General features: G+C 39.5%; 1 protein-coding gene across 3 annotated transcripts in view; it reads right to left on the reverse strand.

Moving 5' to 3' along the window:
- Positions 1-2,309: 2,309 nt before the first annotated feature.
- Positions 2,310-16,570, reverse strand: part of CHL1 (cell adhesion molecule L1 like) — a 59,581-nt gene continuing 45,320 nt past the window's right edge. For 2 of the 3 annotated variants that reach the window (XM_062585964.1, XM_062585963.1), the window contains 7 exons: positions 16,347-16,551; positions 15,851-15,973; positions 14,387-14,566; positions 6,711-6,872; positions 5,870-6,001; positions 5,132-5,204; positions 2,310-2,777 (listed from right to left, as the gene is read on the reverse strand). In XM_062585964.1, coding sequence (XP_062441948.1) covers positions 2,561-2,777; positions 5,132-5,204; positions 5,870-6,001; positions 6,711-6,872; positions 14,387-14,566; positions 15,851-15,973; positions 16,347-16,551 — 1,092 coding nt within the window. In that variant the 3' untranslated portion in view covers positions 2,310-2,560. The remainder of the gene's footprint in view (positions 2,778-5,131; positions 5,205-5,869; positions 6,002-6,710; positions 6,873-14,386; positions 14,567-15,850; positions 15,974-16,346; positions 16,552-16,570) is intronic. The other variant, XM_062585965.1, reaches the window with a different exon arrangement.

Genomic DNA, 16,570 nt, shown 5'->3' on the forward strand with positions numbered 1-16,570 from the left:
AGAAAAGCAGCCCGAAACCCATCACCCCTCGAAAAGCGGGAGAGGGCTGCAACTTTGGTCTGGGGAAACTGGTGTTTCAGGATTTATTTCTCCAACTACCAGAGAAAGCCAAAGTTGCCCTCCTTTCATCATTACAGGTCCTCAGTGTGGCGGAGATGTAAGATTAAGGAATTAGCTTTAACATTTAAGAAGTGTCAGGCAGCAGAAACATCCCATTTAAAACAGAAAATATTTCAATGAAAACAACTGAGGAAACAAATAAAACTTGCCTGCAATCAACGCTGCAGTAGCATGCGCTGGGGTAGACGATTCCTAAAGGAAAGACATTAAAAATAGGCTGAAGCTTGCAACACAGGTTGGCACAAGCCTGATCAGTTCTTAGTCTTTGTCTCTTTCGGGTTACAGCAGGCAAGAGTCAGCAGATAACGATCCTGGTGGAAAACCTCTCTTTGGTGACAAGATGCCAATTTTCACATCCCTCCAATTTACTCCTTTGCTTCTTTTTTTTTAAACGAAGATGACTTTGGATTTTTTTGGCATTCAACTTCAGTGAAACGCAGAAAATAAAACTTTATATATAGTAAAGAACGAATGACTGTCAAATCCTTCACATCACAGGGGTTACTGACATGGACTGGGACTATTTTTGACTCAGGGCAGATTTGTACTCATCTACACAGCATCACTGGGGCTTGGCGGTTTGCTTGTTGGGGATTTGCTTTTTCCAAATAGAAGCTACAGAAAAGGTCAGTACAAGTGAAAATACAGAAGAGGAACAGCTATTCAGAAGCATCCAGCACCAAGGACTTCTTATTTTCAGAAATCACCGAGCACTTTTGAGAATTCAGCCACTCTAGTGAGAAGCACAAACATGCTTACAAGTCATGGCCTTCCTATTTGTAACAAAGTGCATTTATATGTGCAACTAACACACTCTTAATTCTAGGCGTTATCTGTAAGCTCTTAATCACGCGAGTAATTGTTACTTCCACTCTTTCTTGCACTGAAGTAATGGAGACCATGAAGGATGTTTGCTTAATTACTACCCAGATATAAATGGCTCTTAGGATCTATTCTTCCTACAGTAACTAGTTTTCTCACAACAATGTAAAAAAAAAATTACAATTGAAGTGGAAGAAATGAAGCAGTACTAATACTCTGATCAAACATATATATATCAAAATACAAGTGATTTTACAGATACTTGGGAGATCCAAATATTAAAAGACCAAAAAAATGTGCTGGTTAGAGTGCTCAGCTTTGCTGAGTTCATGGTGGGAACACCTGGCAAAGAAAAGAACTGCAGCAGAGAGGCTTTAAACCAGCATTCAGTGAAAGAAATATAAAAGAAACTATTTTATAATATTTCCTCTTTGCTTTTGTTTTTATTTAACAATGAATAGCTGAAAACAAATGATCTCTTGACAGTCAGGTAGATCTATTTCATGTGACATTAGAAAGAAAAGAGATTCGTATGATTGGCTTACACACAACTCCTCCTTCTGAAAACTAGTTTTGCTGGTTCAAGCTCATATTGAGAAGCAATTCTATTACTACACAGCTATACAGACTCATTCTAGCATCATGTCTCGTTTCAAAATAAAACAAGGTTGATTTTAAATTGTGTCAATATTAATAGCATATGTACAACATCTCCATGAAATGTATGCTAGCACACAAATATACAGACATGAGACAGGCAAAAAGCCTTTTGCTTAGAAATGCAGCTTGCAAAGATTCAGAAAATCAAATTAAAATTCTTTTTAACGATGGTTGGATGGGAACCCTGTTTTGCCTTGCCACAGGAAAGTTACTGCAGCTTACTTTACTTAAGGAAATAGTGCCAGCTACTGGACAGAAGATTCATCCACATCATCTGAACTTTATCTTTTGAGAGCAAATTTTCCACATATAAAATTGCATCTCTAGGTAACAGTAATTGCAGTCAGCTGTAACCACTAAAACAATTTCAGAGTATCTTAAGCAAAGGAATTTTTTTCTTTACGAAAAATTAAATAATACATAGAATATATTTCTTCAGTATTTAAAATTATGGTTTTCCTCAGAAGGATTCATTGTGTCACTTTGTAGAGTAACCTGTGTTTTCGTTTGTTTTTCTTACTGTGTTCTGACCTCTCCAAAGATGAGGTCCTGATATATGGAGGAAATACTGGGCATAAAAGTATGTACAAAGCAACAACAGCCACGCAAGAAAAGAAAATATTTTACAGAGAAACATATTCCAAAACTAAAAAACACACAGAGTAGCAAGTAACTATACATATGTAACACTGAGAAATTGTGTTTTGGTAAGACTGAGTGACATATTTTATATAATAAGGAATGATTCGATTGGTTTTCATTAGAAGAAAACACCTAAACAATTAGGACAATTAGTCTCAAAAATCATCTTTTAGTGGCAGTGACTTATTTTTGTATCACCTGGATGTTGGGTTCCTGGCTGACTCAACTGCAACCTATTTCCAATCACATACGGTAACTGTCGAGTACTAGTCAGGGCAAATATCACAATTAAAAGTGAAACATTCTTGCTAAGATTTTATGCATGGAGAGGAAAAGTTGCTGTAGAACTCCCAGTGCTTTCAACCGATCCTTTTTCCTTAGATCCAGAATAAGCTCCAATAAATGAACCATCTTCATTGAACATCCCGTGTTCCCCTTCTCCATAATCTACCAGACTATCAGCACTTTCGGTGGCTTTAATGTTCCCATTTATTGACTGGACGCTGCCTTTCAGCGGCTTTTCATCGCTGTCACTACAAAACAAAGAAATGTCTTTCCAAAAATCCATTTTTTTATTGCAAGCAGAGAAAAGGCTCTTTTAAAACAAGAGAACCCAGGATCAGGGAAGAGCGAATGAGACATTTTCTACGTGGGTTGGACATTCAGACCTGACCATTTGCGTCCTGCTTGGCCCAGGGCAGCTCACGCAGCTCATCTATGCTGACCTATGTGCTGTCTGAATTTTACAGGTACATCAGTCTGTGCTTAACAAAACTGGTTAAAAAGGGAAACCCTACTGAAAACACTCCCGTGTTTTGGTTTAGTCTCTTTCCTCTTTTTGCCCTTGGAAAGATGGAGTGAAGTAGAACAGAGAGAAAGCGAAGGGGGAAGAAAAGCAAGATGTAAATGCTAAAAAGGATTTTAGGGATCCATTCCAGTCAAGTCTTTTGTACCTTACAGAAAGAGGCATTTTCATTTCACGAGGCAGTGGGCAATTTTCAGGGCCCATTTATTGCATTTTCCTTTTGCAGTGGGTAGGTGAACTGAAGTACAGTTGTGGAATGAGGCATAAGCTGTAGGTTATATACCTCTCTGCTTTGAGAGGATTTATTTGATTTTAGGGAAATAACAAAGTGTGTTTTTTTTTTTCCATTTTTCATCTGTTCTCCTGGTGTCTGATCTTACTGTAACTAATGGAGTTTCTCTCTGATAAAGGGGAAAAAAGGGAGGGGGGAGTAGAAGGCTGAATTGGTATCGTAAAACTTCAGAGTATCCGTATCTGCCAATATGCAGTATGTGTTCATTGGCAATTTAAAGGAAACGGACAACCAGTAACCAAAATGAAGTATACTCAGTAGCTCTTCCTCCTAGGGTCAATGCAGAAGACTCAAAGAAGCCGAGCTTACGCCTGAACATGGAAGTCGGGTGACCTTTACTTAATTCTAGAGAAGCAAGCAAAACAGTTGCACCCCATGGCCATTTGCAGCCTCCTGCAGATCCAGGCTTTGCAGAGCATCAGCTTGCTCCATAAAAAATGCCTGTGAAGCCTATCTGAGCTACGCATGGATGTTTTAGATTACTTTAGGGCCATCTATTAGGTATGGTCATAGGTCTCTCTTGGACGTCTCTCTGACGTTTCACCATTTCATGCAACATGAGAGCTGCCCGTGGTCAGCAGCTCACAGCTGATCACACTGCTGCAGCATCACGTACTGCTCTGTAGCCTGCTCGTATGAAACTTTTAAAGCCTCTCTGTGGCTTTAAGGAGTTGAAGGTAAGAGAAAGCATCAGGATATATCAGTGTTTTGTAAACATGTTTCCAACTATCAAGGAAAAAAAACACACAAAAGGAAATGGGAAAGCCAACTAAAAATCTTCAAATAACCCCCAAATAAAGCTTCTAAACTAGGCATGTAATTATTTGATTACAGTCCTTGTTAATACCAGTCCTGTAGCAAAGCTTTGGCAATGATGTTATCTGAGGAAAAAGGGAAAAACATGCCTGAAGTTTACCTCTTCAATATCTAATCACTAACATGTAATCAATGCATTAAGAACTTTTACTACTTTTCAGCACATGCCTTTTCTATTTATATAAAAGACAAGTTTGGATTTGGGGTGGTGGGGTGAAATTTAACCTCAGGACTTTCTTACCTTTCTAAATATTTGTCCCATTAGAAAGCATTAAAAATTAAATAAAGATGAAATTATGCAGAAAAAAAACCCATGCCAGTACAAATAAGGTAGTATGTAAGTGGGATTTCTCCAGAAACTTTATGCCTTTAAGGCCGACCACATCAGTTTTCCAGTATGGTTCATATAATGATGCATTTTACTTCACACCACAGTTGCAAAATATTATAAACTTTGTTTATCTGAAAGAAGCCAAAGTGATTATTTCAGCTCTCACACAGAAACTTCTGCAGTGAGTTTTTTTTTTTTTTTTGCCATCTCTTTCTGTTTTTTAAACTTTCTCTTGTTTTCTTCCCCAGAATGAACAACGCCCATATTTCAAGATGAGGGCCTGACTGGGTTTGAGAAACCCACTGAAGGCATACAAAAGGCGTCAGTGGACATTAGAACAGGACCCCAAATTATCAAATATATTTACATTATTCATACAATGCTAAATAAAAAGCATGTGAAAAATAACCACTAATACATCAACATTTACTTATATTCCCACCTAGGTGGATTTAAGCATACTGGATATACCGGTATATTCCTACTATCATCCACTCCTGTGAGGTTTGCTTTGAAAATGAAAAGATAGCATTATTCGCATGCTATAAAATGTCCTAAATGAAAACCGGTGATGATATCTAGAAATGAAAAAAAAAAAAAAACCCAACAAACAAAAACGCTTGTTAAAGCAAGTCCTATTTACCTATATTCCCCAAAGATTTCATCTTTTATTGATTGAGCTTCAGGATCTGGATGCAAATCTTCTTTTTCTTTCACTGTACAAATAAAATAAAGCACAGATCTGTATGCCATGTTCCGTCATGGACTTTTCTTTCTGCAAGCGCAATGGGAAAGCTGCCTCTTACTACCTACAACTTGCCCTGGAAGACAACAGCTTTCATTAAATGTTTTACTGCACTCAAATAGCATGTTTTTATTGATAGCTTGTTGTCAATACCTAATTTTTAAGAGACCCAGCAAGTGTTTTACATTTAAATCCTTAGTCATTGCTTTGAAAATTACAGAAATGCTTTTAGCAAAATACCTTACTGTTATGTAGTTTTGCTATAGTTGGAAGCATATGTCAGTTATTACATCACGTGGCAATTATTTTTTGGAATGGGAGCATGCAAGTGGCCCGTCATACAAGCTCAGCGGTGCATCTGCTAAGGACCTTGGCTCTATGGTGGATTAAATGCCAAAAGTGAGCAAGTAGTATCGAAGACCTGAGCTAGACCTCTTACCAGCCCACAGCACTCCCTCACCCAGGGAGCAGAGATTTGCCTGTGTTCATCAGAAACCACTCTGTGGGTATTTATCAAAAGCTACACATCCTAATTGCGTGTTTCTGCCTGCAGCTCTGCAGCCTCCAGAGATAAAAGTGTGAAGAATGCCTGTTATTAACTTGTGAACATAGCAAAATGACAATAAATTCATTTACCTGAATATTTCCCTCCTTTATTTCTTCTGACAAAGCAAACAGTTAGCAGCAGCAAGGTGAGCAAAGCGATGGCACACATCAGTCCGATAAACCAGCCCTGGGTAGAAATTCCGTCATAAATGCCAGCATAAGCTTTGCAAAAAAAAAAAAGGGGGGGGGGAGAATTAAAAAGAGGAAAATTAACCAGATGAAAATGGCATCACCTTTCCATAAAATGAGTACTTAACATCTTCTTCTCTGAATTTTAATTGAATCAGGCTGTCACTACTTATTGTGCTCAACTTAGAGAAATATAAGACAGAAATACATTCAAGGGTGACATTTTTAGACCTAAGGTGAACGCACTGTCTACAAGGCAAAATACGGATGTTTTGGAAGAGAAATGGTGAAAGAGTATTTGACTCAAAGGATTAATGCCAACTAGGAAAGCTGAACAGAGAATTGTTAAGCTTCTCATGCAAAAGCAGTTTTTCAAAAGAAATAGAGTTAAAAGTACACCGGATACATGCAAACCACTCGACTAGCACATTTAACACAGATTATATCACAAATCTACCCTTTCAAAATCACATAGGAGGTAAAACTATGTATTGTAAAGGTCTGTAATTGTTCCAGGTTACTGTGTATCAAGTAAAGTGTAAGATCTAACTGAGAACCATGGATGCATTTATGCTCGATGGCATTCAGTTGCAAGAGCCAACTTAAAAATCACAGAGCAAATTCGTATTTTATGATTTTGATATTTAAGTTTACACTTTCAGTGCATATCAAAATATATAACCTCAACATTTATTTACATTGAAAATAAATCTTTATCACCTTGAAGGGTTTCATTTCTCACCTCTCCCCCTTGTCTCAATTACATCTTCAAAAATGCTATTGTTATCAACCCAATTCTTAGTCACTAGACGAACTGTATATTCAGTTCCAGGCTCAAGTGCCTCAATGGGGTGGAACTTTTGGGTGGGATTTACTGCTTCTGAAATCTTGCCGATCCCTTTACCTACAAAACGTACATATTCAAATCATATTGATTAATATTATTCATTGAACAAAGGCCTGTGTCATGCACAGTTAAAAATAATCCAAATAACACACAAATATGACACACAATGATCTGTTTAACATTTGTCATCAGATAATCTGATTTTTAAAAGCAGGTAGTAAAATAAAAAACATTCCCTCTATTTGATTTTTAATATTCTATCAGGTAAAATACATAGCAGACTGAAATAACCCTGATATTTATGAAGGCTGTTGTACATTTCCCAGAACGAGAGTTAACAACGATGGGGGATTATGGATCTGCTCTAACTAATGCATGCTTAAAAAAATTACAACTTGAAAATGGGTTTGCTTCGTATAGATAACCTGGGGTTTGATGCTTCTCCCATTGAACTGAACTCAGCAGGGAAGAACAGACAGCTTGTTATCTAGAAACGAATTCTTGTATGCCTCATGGAAAAAATTAACTTTGGGACTTATACCCATTTCTCTGCTGACAGTGATGTTTCCATGTCCTTTTAAGTTCCACAATGCCCGCGTAAAACACTGTTTTAGATACAGCTGAAGTTTTCTCTTAAATGGATATTTAGATATTTAAATATTTCTGATGAGTTTAATATTCGATTAGGAGGTAGAAGGGAAATTCCAGTATGTCTAATTTTAGAGCCTTTTTACTTGCACTCCTGCTGTAATTTCTGTCTGCATTAAATAATTAAATATTAAATACAAGTATTATGCTTTTTAAAAATAGCATTTGTGGATAACAGTAAAAGGACATCTACGTATGTCAGCAATCACTCCAAGAACAACGTGAGAAGTCTGTGCATATAACCAAATTCAGAACTGCTTGTTCATATGGGAATTTCTTTGGTTAACCAATAGGTATGGCGCAAGAGTGCGCTTACCTTCCACGTTAGGAAACAACTCGTGGAAGATAGCATTAATAAATATGACCCTTTAATTGTGTTCAGTTGCCTAATTTGCCTGATTTATCTGGCCATCTTCATGAAGTCTCCTAAGCTAAAGCACACCATATAATTTGAAAACTGCTCGACCAACTAGCACTCCCAGCAAAGCAACGCTCATTAATAGTGGAACTAGGAACAAGCAAGGCAAGAAGCTTTGAGAGATTAAGGCTTAGTTGACAGCTGAAGGAAAGAAAAAAAAAAGATTAAGACCAATGCAGGCACAATCAAAGAAGCAATACATGATACGTTTTCCAAGGCAACTATACATATATTACAATAAGCATTTAAATTAGTAGACCACTGGGAACCAGAGAGAACACATACAGCTGAAATACTGCTGATACTGAAGCACAGTGTATTAGCATAAATTAATCCATCTATTGGTAGGTTTTGCTAAATGAAGTATGTGAAACTGAGCTATAATTTTTAATCAAACTGCAAATCAAGCAACAGGATACCACAGGTATATTTTAATTACACTTTCTAAAATCAAGACATCAGAAAAATGCATTTAATTGAAACACTATCCATAAAGTAACAAGACTTAATGTGAACTTCAGTCTCATTATGCATTAAGTACCATATAACACTTACGCATGCCAAGCAGACTCGATAATCATATACTCCAATTTGCACACAACAAAGGCCTTACTCGGTTCACCGAATCCTTCGCAAGCAAAACGCTTAACCCTGAGCTCAACGGCAGGCCCACAGCCGCTGTCTGCTGTGCGTTTGGTTAAACCAACTTATCCAGCCTGTACGTCTCACCTATTTATTTCCAGCTTGTGCCAGTTGCTTGTTTTTGAATGCTCAGCTCCTTGCACAAGCAGACACGGGGAACTGGCACAGCTGAGAAATAACCCCTTTCCTGCCAGGGGACCCTCCACGGTACTGATCACGCTTAAGGGCCTGGCTGGATCAGGGAGGAACTTCCACGGGAGTTTTGCCTCGACAAGCTAATCTGATCTGCCTGGGACTCATGATTTGCCAGTGGCTCTCCGGGATGTTAAACACTTGCTGTCACAGAACACTAAACAGATTTTTTTTTTTGGTGACTTTAAAACTCAGTATGGGTGTCCAGAGACAAGTGATTAGGAGGTTTCCTTCCACGCGATTTCTTTCTGATCTGTGTCATGCAATCAAGCACAGCACCTAGAGAAGAAAAAGCAGTGCTAACTGGGGGAAACTTTGGTGGTTGGAGAGAAAAAGCAATGTAGAGTCCTGAAAAATAAAAGCAAAGATATACAGATAAGGAGAAGCTCAATATACTGAAAGGTCAGTGAGCTGCAGAAATTAGCTTCAGAAAATTGAAAGCAGTTGGGTTAGGTTTTTAATCTACAATAGTGGAGCAGAGGCATTAGTAATAAAAGCATATCACCAGCACTTCTCATCTTCCCCCTCTATTTATCAGCCATATCATGGGACTAGCATGAGCATTAAACACTGAACTGCAATTTTACAATATTCCTGCTGGGCTTCAAGATTTATGAGAACAAACAGAACACCTATTTTTTATAGAAGCTTATGGTGTAAAGGCAAAAAAATATATGAAATTCCCCCAAAGAATTGCAAGAGTGCTGGTCTTCCAAAAGTCAGCACATCTGTTAGGAAATATCCTTATGTAAAAAAGCTGGTAGTCTAACAACTAAATTCTAATTGTGGGCAATCTCTTAATTTATAACCATGCCTGTCTAAACACATCTGCTTGCAATAAACGGAAAGTTGAACTTTCATTAGTTTTCCTCTACTGACTGGCTATTAAAAGGGTATAAATATGCACCATAACTTTTCTTCATCTTCTGAGCTTTTACAGTGCGGGAGGTAATTCACGCTAAATTGTGAAGATTTTAAGCTATGGAGATAATGAAGCCTGCCGCGTGTCAGATCTTTTAAGGGGAATTTATAGGTGAGGCTATTGAGTTAGTAGTCAACTATTTCTCATCAGGTTCTCCTGACCAGGGCCACCCGAGCTGTCCTCCCTCCTAGGAGCCGGGGCCTTGCTGCAGACCCCGTGGCAGTCACCACGGCCGCGCGCGCCGTGTTTTTCCTCTTTCACTGCGCTTGTGGCAAAAGAAAACTAAAACAGTACGTTGTGCTGTAAATGGCTACTCTCCTCGTCTCACGAGAACCTCGCTCAGGTTAAGGTTTTCCGGTGGCCAGAGGAGTTAGGTGGCAGCTGCCACTGAAACACAACGAAACTGGTGAACATTTGTTCTTCAGCTGCTTTGGAAAGTAGAGCTGCTGTCGTACGGCTTCCTCCAGATGAATTTTTCATTAAGGTCTGAATTTCTGGACACAGAGTAATCTTCCTCAACGTGTAATGCACATTTAGTAATCCTCTAAATACACTGGTAGCTCTAGATGAAACGAAGTTTTGAGTTAAAAAGAACTACATTAAATGATTATTTTCACTTAGGTAAGAACATTATTTTGCGTTATACTTCTGAGGGCTAGTGATCATTGGGAAATAGACATTTTCAAGGGGAAAACTAATTAGTCTACAGGTTGTTCAAGAAATAATGCCTGAAAACAAAAAGTCAGAGACAAGGCTCATTGTCTAAAGACAGTATACCTACTTCTGCAGCATGAAATCAAGGTAAATTCACAACATTTACTTATCAAGATCTAACAATGACAACAATGAATGGTTAAATTCAAATATTAGCAAATTTATAAATTCTTCAGCAGGGTTCATATGCAACACTTCACTGTAGATAAAAATGCTGGTCTTGAAACCTTGATTCAGTCATTCATATTGTAATTTAGAATGTAAGGGATTTTCTTTATATTCAAAATTTAAAAATTCTTTATTTTGCAGTACTAAGCAACTTCCCTTCGTATCATTAAATCAATGTCACTAAGCAAATAATGGTCCAGGTAAAAAGCCAAAGGATTAACTCGGACTCTATGGTAAATAACTAAACAGTAACTTGCTGCAGTGACTGTAGAAGTACCATGATAACGTACAAGCAAAAGGATTCATTGTACATGTGACCATGAGTCACCCTTCCAGCCATGAGGGGCCTTATTCTCTGCTTTTGTGCAAAAACAAAAACAAGCTTTTTTCCACAAATAAGATAGCTCAGGAGGCACAGGTGTTAATGACTGTCCACATCATTTTATCAACAACACAGGAAGATCTCTGGTTGTACGGCAGTATTTCATATCTGAATTATTACGGTTACACTTAGGATGATGCATGGAAAATGAGTCTTTTATTCCAGTGACTCTGTGTTAGTTAGCAGTGCTGGGGGTTTAGCTCGTACAAGAATGCTGTAACAAAAGCTGTTACATTTGCACGGCCTGTTTCTATCTCTCTAATTCCAGCAGGTGTGGGTTTAATCCTAGAGATAAACGTGCAAGTGTAGTTTTCCTCTGGGACGCGATCATGCAGAAACAGTACCAGCCGACGGAGGCGGTATCAGGTGCAGTGAGCTCTGCCACCGGCTCTGCAGGACGGGCCCGGCCGGCCGAGTGCTGCTCTCGCCCACCGGGGAGTGAGAGGAGGAGATTTTCTTTCCCTATCAATATCCACTCATTGACCTTTTGGTAAAGTGCTGGTAAACCAAACGGAAGTGTTACCCCTCACAAAAAAGTGAATCCGAATGGTTCATTCGCTGAGGAAGATACTGCAGTCATGCAGAAAGGAGGGAGAGAGTCAGATTTACCCATTTATGTGTATGGGAGTTACATGTATTTAATTGAGAGAAACTTTGCTTGCTAAACTCAGCCAGTCACACCCCTGCAAACTCTCTGCGAGCAAACGGGTTGCACAGAAATTACAGGCTTGTAAAATGAGCACTTAGGGTACAACAGTTTTTCCCACTCAGACTTTTTTTTTTTTTTTTAGCAGTGATACATACATCATGTATAAAAGAAAGATTTGACTTTACTCTCCAATTCCAGACTGTGCCAACAGGGATAATTGCAAATAAATGAAAGTAATGAAAGTGATTCAGTTCAAATCTATCACTGATGAAATGTGAATGAATCTATAGCTTCTGCCTAGACATCTCCACTTTTCCGGGAAAGGTATTTTGAAATTCTGAAATACCCATGGCACAGTCTGCAAAGCTACTTTACAGCAATAGAAGCTATTCAAAGTCCTAAACGGAACAGAGAGAGCTCTATGTTTTTATTACTAAAAATGGAATATACTGGATATAGAATCACTGAATCAAAACCCAAAGGAACTCGGAGTGCTCTGTTACGGAGTTTCATTTCAGAGGGCACCACATTTTAAATCTGTCATTTAGATGGGTCATTTTAAACGACAAACCTTGACTTTTGAAATCACTCCATTTTTTCAAGGAAAGAAATTGTTTTAATTCCGAGCAATTGCCCTGCTTCCCAAGCCACAGCTTAAAACCCCCCAAAAGGTCACTGCAAAGTGTGATTTTTTTTTCTGCCTAGCACATGTAGTTGAAAAATGTCTGAACAATTTAGCCAACAAATAATGGCACAAAACTCTAAAGGCATCTCAGCGGCAGATGCAGGGTCCTAACTTAGGGTGGCCGGAGACCCAGGAGACCCACGCGAGGGGCGCGCAGCAGCCACGGAACAGGCCCCGCGGTGCGGACTGACTGTACGACTCCAGCCGACACGCGCTCTGCAGCGCTTCCTTCGCTCGTCGCCATTTGTGAAACAAAGTCTTTCGACAGAAAAGAAGGGCAAAATGTCAACACTCTCTTTATCATCCTTTTAATTGTATCATGCAGGGATGTGTATCTTAAAACCTGCTAAGTTTATTCAACTACACTATAGACTTTCAAGTGGCCAAAATATATTATTCTGGCTGCCCAACGAGGACCAGAGAAGGTAACTAATACAAGTGAAATTGCAGATTTTAGATTGAAAAAAGAGAAAGATCTTTTGCCTGCAGCCTACAGGACATTTGGGAAGGCACTGACTTGCGTCAGCGAAGAGGCACCAAATGGTCTAATGATACAACATGCTCCCTAAGGGAATGATGTGGCCAAAACAAAACGCCTAAGCAGAACTGGTTTGAGAAAAGGGGGGCTAGTAGAAAACCTTGCAGGCAAACAACAAGGGCAAGGGGAAGGGCTGGCCAGTACAGCAGTTTGGAAGGTGAGTTGAGAGCCCGTAAGAACTACGAAGAAAATATAACACTGCGTGTGGGGCCATGGGAACTCGTGAGCTCGTGAGCTTCCCTGGAATGATTTGCCACACAACTGGGGTGGAAACACGGACAGAAACCCTAACCCAGGTTCGCAGACACTGCTGCAGCCTGGGCAGGGTAATTTCCGGGAAACAATGTCTATCAGGCTGCAAATGGAAGTGGGGAATCACTGCAGACTGAGGAGGAGATGAGCCTGTGCTTGTGAGACCGACAAGCCGGCAGAGTGCAGCGGGAGGGACGGGAGATAAGCTGGTGACTCCCCTTCTGGGCATTCCCAGGTCGGACAGATGGAGGCCAGTCTGGAAATTCCTCTTTCAGGCTGTGCATGCATTTAAAAAGATGCTGAAAGATGCTACCTTTTATAACCAGGTATGGATCAGAGGAGCACTTGAGATAGCCTAAAATTTTGCAAGAAAGTGATGGGGAAAAAAACAAAACCCTAAAAACCTAGAACAGCTTTTGTTGAGAAAATAAATGCCTGGATCCTGCACTGGGATGTGATATTTTTACACATGGGATGTGTTATTTTTTTAAAAAAATTAGTATTTGTTTCTTTCCTATGTGTTCCGTAACTGAAGAGATTCTGCAGTTTGGAAGTCTGACAGCATATTATGCAACAAGGACCATTTTTCTACTTTATATCAACATTGTTACAGACTGTTATTGCTAAAAATGATTCATCAGCCAGGACTCTCTTGCTAATCATGTTTTTTTCTCCTCCCCCAGAGTAAGTCCATAGCAATGGTTTCTGATTAACAGCTAAGGACTTGTTCTTTCATACTGTCGAATTTCCAGACTAGCTGAACACAATATATTTTATTTCATTTCAGCTGAATGAGAAAGAAGAGCAATAATATCTTGCTTGTACTTTTTCTTTAAATCACTGAATATCCATGTTTCAGAATATGGTATAAGTGGTCTGCAAATGATCTCTTCCAGTCTTTGATAAAATAACAATAAAATAATGGATCAAATGCATTATGATCAACTTTACATTAATATGGATTTTCCATGTCAAATAACTGCTGCTAATGTTGTTGCGAGTCTCCCATGTTCATGCCAGGGCAGAATTTAGTTTCAAAATATCACTGAAGACCGACTATTTAGATATTCAATTTTCTGCTCACAACTAAATGCAAATCGCTGATCTTAGTACAGCTTAAAGAGTTGATCAGTGGGAATAGAAACACAGCACTGTACAGCAAAATGAAACAGTCAGATAAGCTCTTCTTCTCTGAAGTGCTGCATGGCTACATTAAAAGTTCATTGATTGTTCTCATGCAGAGAAAAACAGATTTATTTCCTCTAATTACAGAGGAAATGTGAAGCCTGGAATATTCTCAATAGATTTTTCCGTTATTGTTCAGGCTTCTCCGCATAAAAACATATAGCCTATTAACTTACTCCCTTGAGCCATCGTGAGTCCTTCTTCTGTGACCGGCTTTCCACAGCCTTTCGCTGTACAAGCCCTGACATAGAACTTGTACTTGGTGCTGGAGCTGAGGTTGGAGAGCCGCCAGCTGAGCGTGGAGTGGTTTGCTACGCTGACGTCGTGCAGAGGGCCGATCTCATGCGTTTCATTTACTGAAAGATAAAAGAGAGTTGAGTCACATCCAGCAGCTGAATGCTGCCGACATCAGAAACGTCAGGAGCGCTGGTGCAAGGGAGGCGTTTGGCGGTAAGCAGGAAGGGCGGAAGTCTGAATAAGCGTATTTACTGGCCTGTGGAGTACTTAGATGGGATTTGTCTTGTCTACGTCAATCACCCAACTACTTGCTGAGCTTTTATTGTACCTAAAGCTCTCCAATCCCAGATACGTACATATTGAGTGGGAGCTAAAAAAAAATATGGTCACTTAGAATATTAAATATGTATGAGATGATTTTTACTCTGCTTCCAAACATCTGCAGACTTTCACAAGCAAGCTGATGGCAGGCCGTTCTGGTGCCGCTGGCTGCAGAAGGATGTGCTGCCATCCCAGACTGCCCAGCAGATGGATCCACTCTCTGCACCCCAGCACCTAAAACAGGCCAAAGGCCTCTACTCCAGCCTCTAGGCCCTGACTGCAAAGGTATTCTGCTCTTCTGTTAACACCAGAGGTGAGCCAAAAGTGCCTAAGAATTCCTTGCTGTAAACAGCGCACGCTGTATGCCACTTCCACCCTCTGAGAACATATAAAATATCCTGAACTGCCATCAGACTCCACATTTGCTGTTGTGGTAAACTAGAATCAATACTGCACTCTGACTCAGTTTCCCCGCTCAGAATCTTTACTCTAGCTCCTCACGGCACGAAGGAAACACCCCTGGACCTCTGTACCTGCAGCTTGGGCGTTTTTCAGTGTGATTACTGAGTAACGTGACTCACTGATAGTTCACTTCTTCTGAGGAACTTAACAGGAAGGAGGTGCTTGCTGTCATGAAATAATGTGAAAATCTGAATAAATGTGGCAAAACTATTCTCATTACAAATCACTCTGCGTTGAATGGGTTTCACTTCAGTAAAAATCTCCTACAGTTTATGTGTGTTTAAACTACTACATTAGGTACCGTTTGCAAATTTGAAATAATTTAATTAGTCTATCAAATGTAGAATAGAGCATGGCAGCATCGTGAGTTTACCCAGGCTGGGAAAGTACACCGAAAAGGTCTTTGCTCTGGAAAATGAATTTGGCCTGCCCCCTAGCAGGCTCTGCTAACATCACACTTCCGAAACACGTTCTCATGCTCCGGTTATTATAGGAATTTCTGAAACACAGCCTTTCCCATTAGCACCTGTTGTAAGTAACCTTTCGCATATGAATTAAAATAGTTAGTTTTAACTAATAAATTTTTTGAATCCCAAAACCAAAGCAGTACAGGAACATACTTATCTGGTATTGCAAAAGGTAGCCAGTAAGGTGGCCATTTGCCTTCTTGGGAAGTCCCCACGACAGAGTGACGGAGTCCTTATCAAAGTTTAATATCCTTAGAAATCGTGGTTGCTCAGGGACTGGAAAACACAGGGAGTAATTTACAGAAGGGAGTATTGCAGAGGTCTATCTCTACAGGTAATGGCTAAACTAAGATACAGGCTAGCTCAGTACCTAGCGTTCTGCATTTTTATTTATCATGCCGCTAGTGGTTTGTGTTCCCGTTCAGCAACATGCCAAACATTTCCCAAAAAGATGCAGCCTAATTATCCCTATTCCTTCTGCAATTAACAGAGTTCTTCAGCACATCAGAGTTTTGGGGTCTTTTCCAGTGAAGAGTTTTATGAATATAGAAGATTTTACCATCACTTTAACTTTACAAAATTAACTTGCCTAGTTACACGGAAGATTTCTATTTAATTGCCTCCATCCCACATGTCTGTTCTTTCCTACCTCCTTCTGGAGTTTCAAACACAACTGGAGAGCTTTCTGGTCCATCTCCTTTTGCATTGTAAGCCAACACGGTTAAGCGGAATTCACTAAAGGGCTCTAGACCAGGAATCATTCCATAGTTTCTGTCTCCAACAAAGGTTAGGAAGTGTTTCTCTGGGTGATGTCTTTTTCCATCCAGCATACTTCTTGTTTTCCACCAACTGACCTGTTAATAAGATTGGTAT

Source organism: Rhea pennata, chromosome 12, assembly GCF_028389875.1.
Source record: "Rhea pennata isolate bPtePen1 chromosome 12, bPtePen1.pri, whole genome shotgun sequence".
Classification (NCBI taxonomy): domain Eukaryota; kingdom Metazoa; phylum Chordata; class Aves; order Rheiformes; family Rheidae; genus Rhea; species Rhea pennata.